The following is a 15,677-nucleotide window of genomic DNA, read 5'->3' on the forward strand; positions in this document are numbered from 1 at the left end:
AGTTGGGGAATACATGCTGTTGCATTGTGTTGGGCAGCAGAGAGGTAAAGTTTGTTCTATGTTAATTGGAGGCATGAAAGAGAGACATAAATGTCTATTACTTTGAAAACAGAGTGGGTGGCATAGTATGCAGGCATAAAGTGGTACAGATTTGGAAGTAAAGAGGTAGGTATTAGAGATGAGCGAGTATACTCGCTAAGGCACATTACTCGAGCGAGTAGTGCCTTAGCCGAGTATCTCCCCGGTCATCTCTAAAGATTCGGGGACCGGCGCGGGTGACAGGTGAGTTGCGGCGGGGAGCAGGGGGGAGGGGGAGAGAGAGATCTCCCCTCCATTCCTCCCCGCTCTCCCCCGCCGCTCCCGCCCCCCCCCCCCCCGAATCTTTAGAGGCGAGCAGGGAGATACTTGGCTAAGGCACTACTCGCTGGAGTAATGTGCCTTAGCGAGTATGCTCGCTCATCTCTAGTAGGTATATTATGGAGTATTAATTTGAAAATACAGTGGGGGCATATAAACCGCAGTTTCATTGAAGTAAATAGGACTGAGCTGCAATACCACACACAAACTGCCGACAGGTGGTAGAACGCAGTCGTACTTCCTAGTCCTGTAAACCCTTTAGCCATAAAAATATGAAACTGGGAAATATTACAATATTAAATAGTGTCACTGTCATTGTTGAGATAATTAACTTTCAGTGACTATTTTAGTATTAGGAAACTTTCGCACAGGACAGAATTACGCCGCATGATTTTCAATTCCGCATCAAAATCCTCAAGTAGCTTGCAGATTTTGGTGCAGAATTTACCGCAGCTTGCGGTGTGTCGTGCGGCCTTTTCTGTCTTGTGTGTAAGGTTCCTTGAACATCTTCCTAAGGCTACACTCACACAGATGAACACGATATCAGGCCAAGAAACTTCGGCCCAATATCTTGCTTGCGAATGTGCGATTTTCTTGTTCTTGCTTAAAATTCACATAGTCGCTCGTGAAAAGATCACTTCCCATTCTCCTCAATAGGAAAAATCACATTGCCCTCACATGCACATCGTACGGCATGCAAGTGCCACGCAATTTTTTTCAAAGTCTGATTGAAAACAATGGGAAATGCGTTCCAAGGGAACGCCCAAATGTAGAACATGCTGCGTAAGAGTCGCTCATGTATATAAATCCATTCAAGATAATGGTTTTTATATTCATGCCAGTTTTGGGTGCATTGCATAATCCTATTCGTGTGAATAAGCCCTAAGTGCACATTTTCTATGATAAGTTCTGCCATTGACTTACTATTAATTAGTATAACATGTGACCCATTTCCTTTAGCTGACCATGCTGACCTGAAACTGTCTCATATATCTATGGCTAAATCTAAATCTCATACGCTGTTAATGTTTGACTTGAGAAGTGCGTGGTCGGATAGCAATGGAAGTGTCGGCATTTCTTAAGTTACTAGAGTAGGACTTCATGGCTCAGTGGGTCAACAAACATATCCGAGCTTTTCATCTCCCCTGCAGCCAGTATATAAGCTGCCCTCTTTGATATGGCATTAACTCTTAAATTAACTTGGTTTGGGTATACAAAGCACTTGACATATTGCATGCACATTTTGTGATACTTTATATATATATATATATATATATATATATATGAAAGGTATCTCAAATTACTATATACTAAGTACTAAATATATAAATATATATATATATATATATATATATAGGGAGGGGGATATCAATGATACTAGCCGACATGCAATTCCATCTTCTTGTAGATTAATCTGAAATATTATTCACATTTACATTCTATACATTCATTTTTCTATATAAACTATCTGGCCTGCAATATATCAATGTCAGCGAACTGAGTTTAAATTCCTTTCCTATTATTTATGAGTAAGATTAAATTCATGGGAAACAAATGAATATTTATTTGAATACATATAATTATGTGTTATTTAACCCTTTCCAATCCAATTTGTATCCTGGTTTTCCTAGGGGGCTTACTCTTTTTCTGCTGTTATACAACAGCGCTATATGTTGGCTAAATCCAGTACTGCATGAGGTGACACGTTGGATAGGCTCCGACAGCAGAGAGGCTGGCAATATACAGTAAGAGAACCCCGACGGATGTCTTCTAACATCGGAGCTGTACAGCCTTAAATCATAATGTCTTCAGAGGTCAGACAGTGGATTGGAAAGGGTTAAGCTTACAGTTCAGCAAAATGACAATATGGGTCACCCTGAGCAGCAAGGGGATCCACAGGTTACCTGCGTCAAACCTAGAAATAGCAAGGTGTACAATAAGAATAAAGAATACCCTAACTGATTTTCGTAAACCTATGAATATATGGTATTAGGGCTTATACACACAGGCGTATATCGGCCAGAGGGGAAGAGGGAAGGGGGAATGTCTCCCCAGGCCCCACGGCATTGCGCCAGGCCCTTTGCCATTCTGGCGTTCTTATGGCACCGGCGGGCACACATAAAACGCCTACGACCGTTCAAACAGGCCCTTAGGCCGTATATCGGAAATACGCACATTGGCGTATTTCCACGGTGTAAAAACACCCGGACAACCAAGGTAGGGTATTTCAGCCGGTGCTTTTACGCTGGCGTCGGCTGTGTAGACTCTTATGGGAGGCTATGACAGCTGCCGGAGAAAGGAGGTGGGAGGGAGTTTAGCAGCATGACTGCTAAACTCCCACCCCTGTCCCTACTGCTCTCTGCCCCTTGCCAGCTGTTTGCAATGGGAGGGGGTGGGACGGGGGCAGAGCTAAGCACTGATCCCACCCAACACCTCCCATTGCTGGCTGCGAGAAGGGGCGGAGACTTAGCATGCTAGCTCCCGCTCCGTCCCACCTCCTTCCCTTGTCAAGAGATGGGAAGTGGGGGACAGTTTAGCAGAGTTAAACTATCTCCCCCCACCCCACGGCATTGCGGCCTCAGCGGATATGCGCCGATGCGCTGTCATCTGAACGGGTGCACAAACGTTAGATTTCTGCGGCCACTCACGCATTTTTATGGCGCCGGCGGGCGCACGTAAAAGTGACTACGGCCATGTAAATAAGCCCATATGATCACACTATGTAAATATCAGCAGTCACACACACACACACATATATATATATATATATATATATATATATAACCCTAAGAGCTCGCTCACACAGACGTATGTGACTCATGTGTTGTGTGCGTGTTTTTCAAGCGCATAATACATGGTACTAAAAGTCCATTGATTTCTATAGGCTCACTCAAACTTGCATTTTTTTTTCACATGCGTGAAAAAAGAACAGCATGTCCTATTTTGGTGGGTGTAAGGGCTTCGACTGACGAGCGTGTTTTTGCTAGTTTTTGCACACGAGTAAATCCCGCCTGTAACACGCGGAGAATAGAACCCTTTAAACAATGGGTTCATCCTCACCTCTGCTTTTTGTAAAAAGTAGGACTTGCTCTATTCTGTGTGTATTTGTGCACCAAAGAGCCCCATAGAGGTCTATGGGAGGTGTGAAAAACATGCACATCTGCACCCATGGGTATATGCTAAACGCTGCATATACCTCGTTAGGCTAATTAGCCATTTAAATCAGGGCAGGGTGATTCTCCCACTCATGTGAACAAGTGTTTCCTGTGCAAATACGCACGGTATTTGCGCAGGCATGCACACAAAATACACTCGTTTTCAGCAAAAAAAAAAAATTGCACATGAGCGAGCGTATTGCGAAACACGCTCATCTGTTGAAGCCCTTACACGCATAATACGCCCCTATATAGGCTATATTGATCTAACATATGCCGGAAATAAACATGCATGTGCATATTTGCTGCGTACTGCGTATTCTAGGGCTTAAACAGACGAACGTGTGTGTGAACGTTTTTGTGCGTGCAAAACTCACGCCTACAAAATCTGATGAAGCGAATCCATTGATTTCAATGGGATCGTTCTCGTGAGTGTGTTTCCTGAGCGCCATTTCTGCAAATGAGAATAGAGAGGACTTGCCCTATCTTTCAGCGTTCTATGCAGAAAGCTGCCATAGAAGTCTATGGCAGGTTAAAAAAAAACAAGGGGAGGGTCTGACAATGAGGACAACGCAGGGAAAAGAAGACAGCTGGCCCTTATCTAGCCTTAAACAGCCACAGAAAGGGAGTATCATGTGCGTGTGTGAACTGGCATTGCAAGCGCAAAATTGACAATACTATGCACTGACACGTGCCTATCAGCCTGATTATTGCCATCTCCAAAACTTGTTTATGTGCAATGTGAGCGCATTTGCGCATACGTTCGACTGTCGAAGCCTTCGGACATGTGAAAAATATATCCGTAATCCGCTGGACAGAAATGCTCATATGAATAAACCCTAACACAAGGATTAGACTAGTTTAGGAATAGTTTTGGAAAGTACTGTTGAGTAGTAGTGTGCGCCCATCATTCAGGAAACTACAGATTTCTCCACACATTTGATATAAAGTAACAATATGATCACTGAAAAGAAGCACAAGTTGTATTCTGCGGCTGCATGATATCCCCAGTGCTGTATGATATCCCCCAGTGCTGTATGATATCCCCAGTGCTGTATGATATCCCCCAGTGCTGTATGATATCCCCCAGTGCTGTATGATATCCCCCAGTGCTGTATGATATCCCCCAGTGCTGTATGATATCCCCAGTGCTGTATGATATCCCCCAGTGCTGTATGATATCCCCCAGTGCTGTATGATATCCCCCAGTGCTGTATGATATCCTGTACTCTGGTTGGGAATGGGACTCGTACATTCCATTTCTGTACCTGACACTTGCAGTAAGCACACACTCAGGTGCACTGCTTGTTCTTCACTCCGCCTTTGTTGGCAATATATTCTTTTTAAGGGCAGAGTCATTTACAGTGGGAAATTCCTTCACCTGGGGAGGGCCGGGCAAAAAGATGAAAAGATCCTAGAGAGGAGAAAATGACGGGGAACTCATTTAAATGTCTGGATATTTGGCTTGTGCCTGGAAACTCACCTGCTCATCCCTCAGTCACAGGGAGGCTCACCTGCCGTATCCTGATCAAAGAGCTGTCTCTGCAACACCTATACCTTACCTTACTTCATCAGCTCTAGACCATTTAAAGACTGTCTTAGCAGCACATTGAGGTGAACCCAGCAATGATACTCTACTTCAAAGCATAGTCCTTGGTCACAATGATAGGATTTTTTGATACTCTGCATGCACAGTGATCGTGCCAACAAGAAATGTGCCAACTTTGATGGGTCATGAAGACTTTTGTACCAGTCCCTAATTAGAGTGTTGTGAAAATTATACATGGACCCCCAGTTTGAGAAACTCCACTGATGTCTGCCTTGCTGCTGGTCTGTCTTTGGGTTGTCCTAAGTGGTACTCCGATAAGTCTAATCACCGGTCTGAAATCATGGACACCGTGCACAGGTAAGAGAATCAAGTTGATTCATTGTCATTTATTTCACCTCTAAGTATTGTGATTGGGATAAGTTTTAGGGAAAACTTTTTATTTTCAACTTTTATGATTTTCTCTACTGCATATGACTTGTGCTTTCTAGGTGAAGAAATACCAACATCGCTAAGGTGCTAGAAGCTACATCATATGAATGAAAAGCTCTGAAATGTCACATGGTTAGAATGTGCAGTGTGGTATGAGTGTTCAGCTTTACAGAAAGTGTCTACCAAACCGTAGAAAGCAATTAGAGTAACTGCACTTTCAGAAAAATATCATAGCGACATGTCAAAAATATTGATCATTGGAGACCCACTGCTAAGACCATGGCTGATCACTAGAATGAGGGGGCTGCAGTGGTCACCCGAGTGCTGTGCCCCCTCGGCTATGTTCGCTCATTTTCCATTGCTTCCAGCAGCTGAAGACAGCCTCATGGAGATCTATAGAAGCTTCCTATTTGTTCATTTTTTCGGAACAAATAGCTTTTTGATTACTTTTTATTCCAATTTTTATAGAGGTAAGATTAACAAAATCTGCAATTCCGGCATGTTTTTTATTTTGGTTTTTAGCAGCGTTCACAGTACAGTATGAATAATATGTTCCATTAATTCTGCAGATCAGTATGATTACGATGATACCAAAGTTATTTAGATTTGTTTTACAACTTTTGCACACTTTTGCACACAAAATTTACTTTTTTATTGTGGCATTCAAAGATCCCTAACATTTTTCCTTTTTCTTGTCAACGGTGCTGTGTTTTTTTTTTCTAGTACGAGTTGTACTTTTTAATGGTACCATTTGTAGAACCATACAACGCTTTGATCTCCTTCTATTCCGTTTTTCCGACATAGACAAACTTAGCTATTTTCACCATGTTTTTGAGGATTTTTTTTTATCATGACGTGCATTGTGCAGGTTAAATAACGTTCTAACTTTTTTCTCTGGGTCATTAGGAATGTGGCAATACCAGATTTTTAGTTTTTAACCTTTTTAACATCATAAAGAGGGAAAGGTGAGATTTTGACATTTTTTTTACAATTTGTAAAATACTTTTTTTTACTTTTGTCCCACAGGGAGACTTGATATCACTATCTTTTATCATTCTTATGATATAATGCTATACTTCAGCATAGCCGAATATCATAAAGCCTGTGAAGCTCATTCAGAGGCGGAACCTCATAGGCTGCCATAGTTGGCTGACCCGAAGGCCATATCCAAGACTCAAAGTGCCATAGCTACCCATCGGGACCCCGCAATCAAATCATGGGGGTCTGATTGGTAACAGAGGGAATCCCCTCTTTCTGTCACCCCTTTACATGTGGTAACTTTCTGTGAAAAGTTATCTAATTTTAACTCTACAAAAGCCATTGAAAAGCTATTAAAAGTGTAAGAAAAATTGCAGCACAGAAAGTTATCCAGGCATTAACCCTTTCCAATCCACTGTCTGACCTCTGAAGACATTCTGATTGAAGGCTGTACAGCTCCGATGTCAGAAGACATCCGACAGGGTATTCTTTCTGTATATTACTGGCCGCTCTGTTGTTGGGGGCCTCTCCAACATGTCGCATACCTCAGTACTGGCTCTAGCCAGCAGACGGCACTATTGTATAATGGCAGAAAGAGAAAGCCCCCTAGTAAACCCTGAATCCAAAATTGGATTGCAAAGGGCTAAAAGTCATGTTAGTCTGATAAATCTGTAGCATACTAGCAAACCTAAAGCAATTGTAGCTAGACATTACATTGTAAATTCTACTGTAATGTACTATGCAGCTGTGAATAATCATCAGCGCTCATGTATGTTCTCATGTCTTTACACCTCGTTACATTTTAACTGCCATTAGATACACTTACTTATCTTACCTCGAGATATGAATATTCTCTAACTTCAGAAATGTTGTTTACCTGATGGATCATCAGTGGTTAGACAGCTGCCTCACACTGCCATATCATAGGGATCATAGGGGGCGAGGTGATAGCCAATCAGTAGAAGACCGGTAATTCAGCAGAAGACTTGGAGCCAAACTTGTCAGACAATCACAGTTCTTTTCACAAAGTGAACAAAACTTAGGCGCTTAATACTTTCTCCTTAAAGTTGAAGGATAATGATAGTGTTCACACCTGTGAAGCCTGCTACTTTGCAATTGCCTGGGAAACACAATATATAATAATTATGAAGACTGGCAAAAGGATCATTGAAAGTTTATTTTACATCAGACTGAATGAGAAGAAATGCTGATGTGTGAGCAGCTGCATTATCTCCTACTGAAATGTCTTATCTTCAGTTCACATGTTGTTTTCTTATAGAAGACCTGTCACCTCTCTGGTTTTTGAATATAATTTTAATCTACTATAGGCTACCTGCAGACGGCTGGGTTGGATCCCGCTGAATTCTCACAGCGGGACCCGACTAGCGCCCCTGCAGGGACCAGTGGGGCTCTTACCTGCTCCCGCGGCTCCGGCTCTCTGATGTGCCGGCTGCAGCCCAGCCGGCGCTTGCGTAGAGCCGAGCCGGCAGCCCGGGAGTGACATTTCTATGCAGGCCTCTGCGAGACCCGCACAGAAATAGAACATGCAGCGATTTGTTTTCCGCGTGTGATTTCACGCGGACAAATCGCGTCCATCTGCCTAGGATTGCGTTTTTTAATGCAATCCTATGTCAGCTTGAACGGGCGGAAATTCTGCGGGAAATACCGCTACAGAATTTCCGCCCGTGTGCACGGGGCCATATTTTGTAATTTGCAGCAATTAAAACACAATGGATTTATCATTGCATGCTAGGGCAAAGCAGTGGTCCTCTACTCCAGCTCTTGGAATCCCATAAGGCTGGACTCACACGACCGTAAGGTAAAATGCTGCATAAAAATCTCAGCGTTTTACCAGCATATGGAGCTGCTTATCACCGCGTTTTTGGTGGCTTATGGGCTTTTTCGTGCGTAATACGCAGTAGAATAGAAGACGCTGCATTCTTTTTTATGCACGTTTTAAACGCAATGAATATATGCATGTGTGAGTGGAACAACAAAAATCTATCTATTTTAAATGCCGCGATTTACCGCGTATTATGCGTAATTCAAAAGCGCTCGGCCTATTAGATCACTTTTTGAGGATTTGCTTTAATAGAGTTGTTATATAGTTAATACTTTGAGTCCTTTCATTTTCTAATACACATTTATGAGTATGTGATTGTTGTCATGGCCCGCCACTCTTATTGGAGAATTGGACCTGGGGTGATGTCATGGTTCCAGCCCCAGCCCACGTGATACTGCTCATGCTCATTTTAGCACTAGATGTCGATGGGTACATGTCTCTGCTGGTACATGGACAGATTGGTTGGCTGGGAGGTCTGTATCCCAGCTAAGCAATCCACTTTAGTTTGTACACATTTATTCTGGCTCCACCCCACACACGCCGCCGCTTATACTTTCAGTCTGAAGGTGTTTCTGGTCTAGTGGCTTCAGATCCAATCCTGTGTCTCAGTTAAGAGGTCTGTTTAGTAACTAACTTTATCTGGGCTGTTGTTACATCTAATTACCTGTGCATCTGTGTTATATATATTTGTATAACATATAAACTTTTGACACATTCCCTGTTAGCTTCTAGGGAGATTCAGGGTCACTCCAGTTTCCTGATGTAGGGTCGCCTTCATCCGGGTAGTGCTCCACTTTTAGTTAGGGTTTTCCCAGTTTTCCCATTTTTTGTTTCATTATACTGTTTTGTATTATCTGCATTTGTACTTGTGTGTACATTCATCCTTTTAGGACACAGTAGATATATCTGGCTCAGATGTAACAACTACTCTGTGTGACTGTAAAATTGGGAGCCAGTATGATGCTGCTTATATGGAAGTCTATGTAATATCGTCTGACTCCATGTAGAGGACAGGGCACTGGACAGAACCATTCTCTTCACCACTGACTTTAAAGTTGCGCAGAAAGAACGTATTTTTAATAAAGATATATAACAACTATAGATTGTTGAGAACTGTTGGCTGCTGTACAACCTTTTTAATATTACTATTGTTTCTTGTAGTTTTCTCTCTTCATTGCTACCATTTTTTTCTTCATTCAACTTTGACATACAAAACTAAAACATATATAATATGACTGTGAGCTTTACTTCAAAACTATTTTAAATATAACCAGTAATAACAGCATTATTTTGGATTGCGTGTTTAGAGAGGTTTTCCCATCAGGTCATCTGGACAATACAAACATGCCTCCTTTTAGGCCAGTTCATTCATGTGCCTGAATACGAATGAGTGACCCAGCCCAAATGTGGGTCTACTGACCCAAACGTAGTACATCATAGTATCAGGCCAGGGCATTAATCCGTATTACAGGCAGATAAAAGCTGACCACTTCCATTACACATAGGAATGACATTGGAAGCCCCATACAGTATATGAAACTCTCATAATGCAGTCATACATAGAGAAGGAGGGGGGGGGGGGGGGGGAGGGGGCTCATCGTAAAAACTTTTTTAGTTTGTAATGTATGAATAGGTGCACACCTCTTCATTCATTATGTGCATCTTGGGCCGTCCGAGTGCCTAAAAGGAAATCTACGACAGCTACGAGCTTGAGTAGATGTCTGATATAATTTATGCTAACTTCTGTTGAAAAGTAAACCTGTTCGACTAGAGTGGCCCCACTCCTTCTGGCAAACCACACCACCTTTAAAAAAAGCACAAAAAAGACAGAAGTGGCATAAATTTATTGCACCTCCACTGATGAAATACTGAGGAAAGATCATCAATATTGTAGTGCTGAAAAAACGCTATAACACTCGGTTACACATTTCGGCTGCATGGTACAATTGTTGTAGTGCGTCCATACAAACTCTCTTGAATGCATTAGAGCTAGAGATGAGCGAGTATACTCGCTAAGACACATTACTTAAGCGAGTAGTGCCTTTACCGAGTATCTACCCGCTCGTCTCTAAAGATTCGGGGGCCGGCGGCGGGCGAGGAGCGGGGAGCGGCGGAGGAGAGCGGGGAGGAACAGAGGGGAGATCTCTCTCTCCCTCTCTCCCCCTTGCTCCCCGCTGCAACTCACCTGTCACCCGCGCCGGCCCCCGAATCTTTAGAGACGAGCGGGGAGATACTCGGCTAAGGCACTACTCGCTCGAGTAATGTGCCTTAGCAAGTATACTCACTCATCTCTAATTAGAGCCAATGCAGTATATAATAATCGTATTTCAGAGCAAATAATCCAAATAGCTCTACCATGAGCTAGACAAATTATGTTTTTTTGTAAGAATGATAAAAAAACATGAAAAAACACTACGTGTAAACATTTCCTGCTCATCTTTATACCGCCACATCCCTGTGCTGCAGAACTAGTGAACTATATAACAAGCAATGCCTAATGAGGTCAATATTGCTGGCAGCTGACCATTGTACTCCAGGATTAAATCAGTTAATTCCTGCTAGTTCTTTTCTTTGACATTTGTCACTGTAATTTACTAATTAGCTCCAGAGGACACATTTAATGTATTTCTCCCTCCCCAATAGTAACAGGCTTTAGAGTGATTATGACTTTGAAGAACGTTGCCCATTAATAATGAAGCTTGGTATATAGTCTAGAGTCATGTTCAAAAGCGTAACATAAAGATAAGAAATTCCAAAGAATAAAGGCTTCCTTATGGAATACACTTTGTGTAATTTTTACTTGTATTGTATCACTTTAATGCCTAAGCTGTTGTGTTCATTTCTGCTCATTAGTTGCATCCACAATGCAAACAATGGATGTTTTCACTCTAGTTGTCGACTATTTGTATATATCTCTATAGTACCTTTCATTTATAGTTTGGATAAGAAAATTGTATCTACTTTACACATAATATAAAGTTCATGCCCTCTGGCCGTCCTCGATCCAGGAGGTCAGTCCCAGATTTTGGGGCTATCCTGCTGTACAGGGAGGCATGCCAGATGTCCCAATATCAACTGTACCAGCGTCTTCAGCATACCATCTACTCCATGCTCCACCATTCAGCCTGTCACTGCTACTACTGTGGCTTGGAGTAGGTGGGCACAATGCTTTGATATCATTGTGAGCTGCGGGGAGCACAGTGACAGACGACCAAAGAAGATATGCCAAGTAATCTCCTCAATGGTAGCAGCGCTCAGTGAGTTTTTAAGGGGGATGGACTAAGAAAGCATCCTAATGTGCAGTAGCGTAAAATAAGCAACATACTGAGGATGGGTGGGCATAGCTAGAGGTACTTATTCTGTATGAGGGCATCATTAGGTAGACTTTTTTATGTTGTGGGCACTAAAGGGGCATTTTAATTGTGTAGTTGGCACTAAGAGGGCATTCTTGTTCCGGTGGTCTCTAAGGAGGCATCATTACAATGAGGGGGACACTACTTTGTGCCAAACAAAGAGGGCATAATAGATCACAAAGGTGCACTATTAGGCTGGGTTCACACAGGACGGATTTGCCGCGGAAATCTTGCGGCTTGGCGCACAGAAAAGCTACAGCTTCAAAACCCGCGGCATTTCGCCGCAGGTTTTGGGGCAGTTTAGCCACCGGCATTCCGTTTTGGCTTTCTCTCCCCATAGAGAGGAGTGAGGCTGCAATGGAAAAAAAAGAATTGACATGCTGCGGCAGATTGGCCACCCCATGTGGACAAGATTTTTGCAAAATATCGTCCACATGGTTGGCTAATCCTGGGATGAGGAGCCGCGAGCGGATTTGCTGCACAGAAATTCCGCACGGAATTTCCGCAGCAAATCCGTCCCGTGTGAACCCAGCCTTACAGGGAACAAAAGTACTGGGTGGGATAGTGTGGGGTTAGACACATCGCTAAATAATTACATTTTATCTCAGAACAGATTTTATTCTTCTTTTCATGATTTGACACTTGGTAGATATGGTAGGGATTTAGTGTAGGCTATAGGTTAAAGGGAACCTGGCAGCACCTTTGAGCACCATAATCTACGCTATGTGGCTTAAATATGAGGGAACAGGGGTCCGGGGAGTTCTGTTTTACAGGATTGGATTGCCCATTCCAATGCTGTACCTCCCAGTAAATTAGCGCGCACATGCAGCTTGATTCTTCTCAAAGGGTTCTATGTGCGTACACCCCACAGAGATCAATAAGAGAGGCACGTGCACAGCTTTTTGAAATGAGTCACGTTATACACGCACTGATTCCTAGGAGCACAGTGCTGGAACGGGGGACCTGGTGAGTATAGAAAGCAGCTTACCGGAACCCCCATTTCCTTACCTTTGAGCCCCATAATGTCGTTTATATGGCTCAAAGGTGCTCACAGGTCCCTTTTAAACTGTATTTACAAACATATATAAACGTCTCAGAATGTAGCAAATGGAATGAAAGCGTTTACATTGTTTACATTTATAAGCTTCATTCACACCACCTGAAGGCCCCTTACAGATGAGCATACATTGACTGTATTTGGTCCATGTTTTGGGGACTGTATACTGGAGCTAATGTAAATCTATGTATATATTCACATATATGTATGTTTATGCCCATTTTAAAAAAATACAGTATGACCTATTTTTCCCATCTTTGCCTCCGTATTGCTATTCTTTTTTATTAGGTAAATACGGATCAGTATTTGCCCAGTAGAAAATAAAATATATGGAGGCAAATACTGATGACAAAAGGCTACAATGTCATCTATAACACATCCGTAATATGAAATCGTATTACAGACATGTTGTTATACGCTCATCTGAAAGCGGCCTAATATACAATAGCACTTTTTCATTTCCTGACCAAACCGTGTAGTTTATAAAAGGCAGATGGGAGTCTTCAGTAATAGCATACTAAGCTGGAGTTTTATATCCTCACTGCTCCTCTAAACTCCATATAATACATAGCCTGGGCAATAATTACACTGCACTCGGGACCTGCCATTCAAGACATTGCTATTACATGTGTGTATGTGCAAAGCTGTAAGGACATCTACCATATATAGTTTTACGACTTCACTGAGCTTATTAAACCTAATGTATTGGAGATGAGTGTTAAGCTGCCATCGATCGTTAATGATTTACTGCGGTTCGGATCACTCATCTTGCCAAACATACTCCTAACTGAAGTGCAATATAGTCATATAATTGTGCAACTCCCTGTTGGAAGTGCCTTGTTATATCTCGCTGGGGATTCTGTTATGGGAGTAGGAGAACGGAATCCCCTTGGATGAACGGATCCGTCTCATAACAGAACCAAACTGTGCCGGATGAACCTCAATGACTATAATGGGGTCCGTTTAGTTCCTGCTCCTCTCTGGCATTTTTACAGGACAAAAATGTGTTGCATGCACAACTTTTTCATCCGGCATGCCTTACCAGATCTGTGCCGAAGGCTCTGACATGGATGTGAATAGAGCTAAGTGCTGGGAGTGATCTGTTATCAGCGGGATACCGCTGTACCTGCTGATAGATTGCTGCTCTTCACTAGGGAGTGCCTATAGAAGAAATGGAGAACTCCCTATGTGAGCTATGAGGCATGCACTACTCCTTACTAAAGTGCCCAAGGTATATTCCCTACCCTGCAGTGTGGGATGCATCGCTCTAATGACACATTCCTTACAGAGCGTGATAATTGCAAAAAACTGTATTTGGCATAATTAACCCCTTGAGTGGCACGCCCGGAAAAGTTCCGTGACGAGCTCCACTGCCCATAGTGATATACCCCGGAAGATTTCCGGGCTATGTATCACTATGGGAGCTGCAGAGCACAGTGCCACAAGCTGTGACAGTGTGCCCTGCCTGCACAGTCCCACAGAGAACAAAGCAAGGGCTTTGAAAAACCAGCAGAAGATATTGCCGACATGTCGGCAATGTCCTGCTTTGTTTACAGGTTGCCATAGAGACCATCGGCTTGTCAGAAGCAAGCCGATGGTCTCTGTGGCAGGGAGAGCTGGTTGTTAGCTGTCAGAGGACAGCTAGGTACCTGCTCTTACAGCAGAGATCAGAGAAAACCTCTGGTCTCTGCTGTGTTAACCCCTTACATGCTGCAGTCTATGAGACTGCAGCATGTAAAGGGCTGTCACTGCAGCATGTAAAGGGCTGTCACCATCGGACCCCCGGAATGTGATCAGGGGTCCTGATGGGTCCCTGTGGAAGTCCCCTAAAGGGACAAAAAAAAATAAAAAAATTTTAAAAAATTAAAAAACAAAAAGTAAAAAAATTATAAAAAAAATAAAAAAAACACTTGTCTCCCTTTACTTTGTAAAAAATCAAAAATACAATCACACATGTGGTATCCATGCGTCGTAATAACCCAGAGAAGGAAGTTAATACATTATTTAACCCCTTAATGACATGGCCCCTTTTTTCTTTTTTCCCCATTTCTTTTTTTCCTCCCCCCTGTTTAAAAAATCACAACTTGTCCCGCAAAAAACAAGCCCTTATATGGCCATGTCAATGGAAAAATGAAAAAGTTATGGCTCTTGAGACGCAACTGCAAAACTAGTTGAAATTCAATGATTAGACCATTTTAAAAAACCTGCCCTGGTGGGCACGACAGGGTGGTAGGAAACCTGCCACTCAAGGGGTTAAACAGCACCCTGGTATGAGCAGAAATGAGTAAATCCAGGTTTTCATGTTGCTTCAATGTTTTTTCTCTTTTCTTTTCTTGGTTTTACAGTCTTTTTTTTCGCAAAAAATGAGATGTTTTCATGCAGAAGATTTTTTATTTTCTTTACAAAAACTCTTCATACTTTCCTCCTGTCCTACAGTAAACATCTGAATGCAAAGCCATACAAACATTGTGGTTTTTCTAGTGGTGTTTTTTTTCCTTATTTTTGGGTCTATGGGATTTTTCAGCAAATTGTAGCACGCTGTGGCTTTAGGGTTTTTCTATAGACATCCTAATAAGTAAAAAAACGTAAAAAAAACCTCTTGCATGTGTGAATACAAAGTGCCACCTAAAAACACCAGTAAGAAAATGCAAACGTAAGACAAAAATGCTTGCGAATTCTCTCCTTTTTTTACTTAAAACTGCCAGAAAAAAGACTATCTGAAGGAAGCCTTAGGCTGGGTTCACACAGGGCAGAATTTCCGTGCGGACTTTCTGCATGGAAATTCTGCCGGCAATCTTAAGCCCGAGACTAACCAGCAAAGTGGACGGGATTTGCAAAAATCTTGCCCACACGCTGCGGGGAAGCCGTTGTGGCCAAGCTGCACTGAAGCTGACATATCGTGCGGATTCAAAGCTGCGGAATGTCAATTGTATCGCCGTTTCTGCAGCGGGCTTTC

General features: G+C 42.5%; 1 protein-coding gene across 1 annotated transcript in view; it reads left to right on the forward strand.

The window, feature by feature from the left end:
- The first annotated feature begins 5,021 nt into the window (after positions 1–5,021).
- TSPEAR (thrombospondin type laminin G domain and EAR repeats) overlaps positions 5,022–15,677 on the forward strand; it is a 133,451-nt gene continuing 122,795 nt past the window's right edge. The window contains exon 1 of the mRNA XM_066575665.1: positions 5,022–5,418. Within this exon, the coding sequence (XP_066431762.1) occupies positions 5,325–5,418 (94 nt within the window). The 5' untranslated portion in view covers positions 5,022–5,324. The remainder of the gene's footprint in view (positions 5,419–15,677) is intronic.

The sequence above is a fragment of the Eleutherodactylus coqui genome, chromosome 8 (assembly GCF_035609145.1).
Source record: "Eleutherodactylus coqui strain aEleCoq1 chromosome 8, aEleCoq1.hap1, whole genome shotgun sequence".
NCBI lineage: Eukaryota > Metazoa > Chordata > Amphibia > Anura > Eleutherodactylidae > Eleutherodactylus > Eleutherodactylus coqui.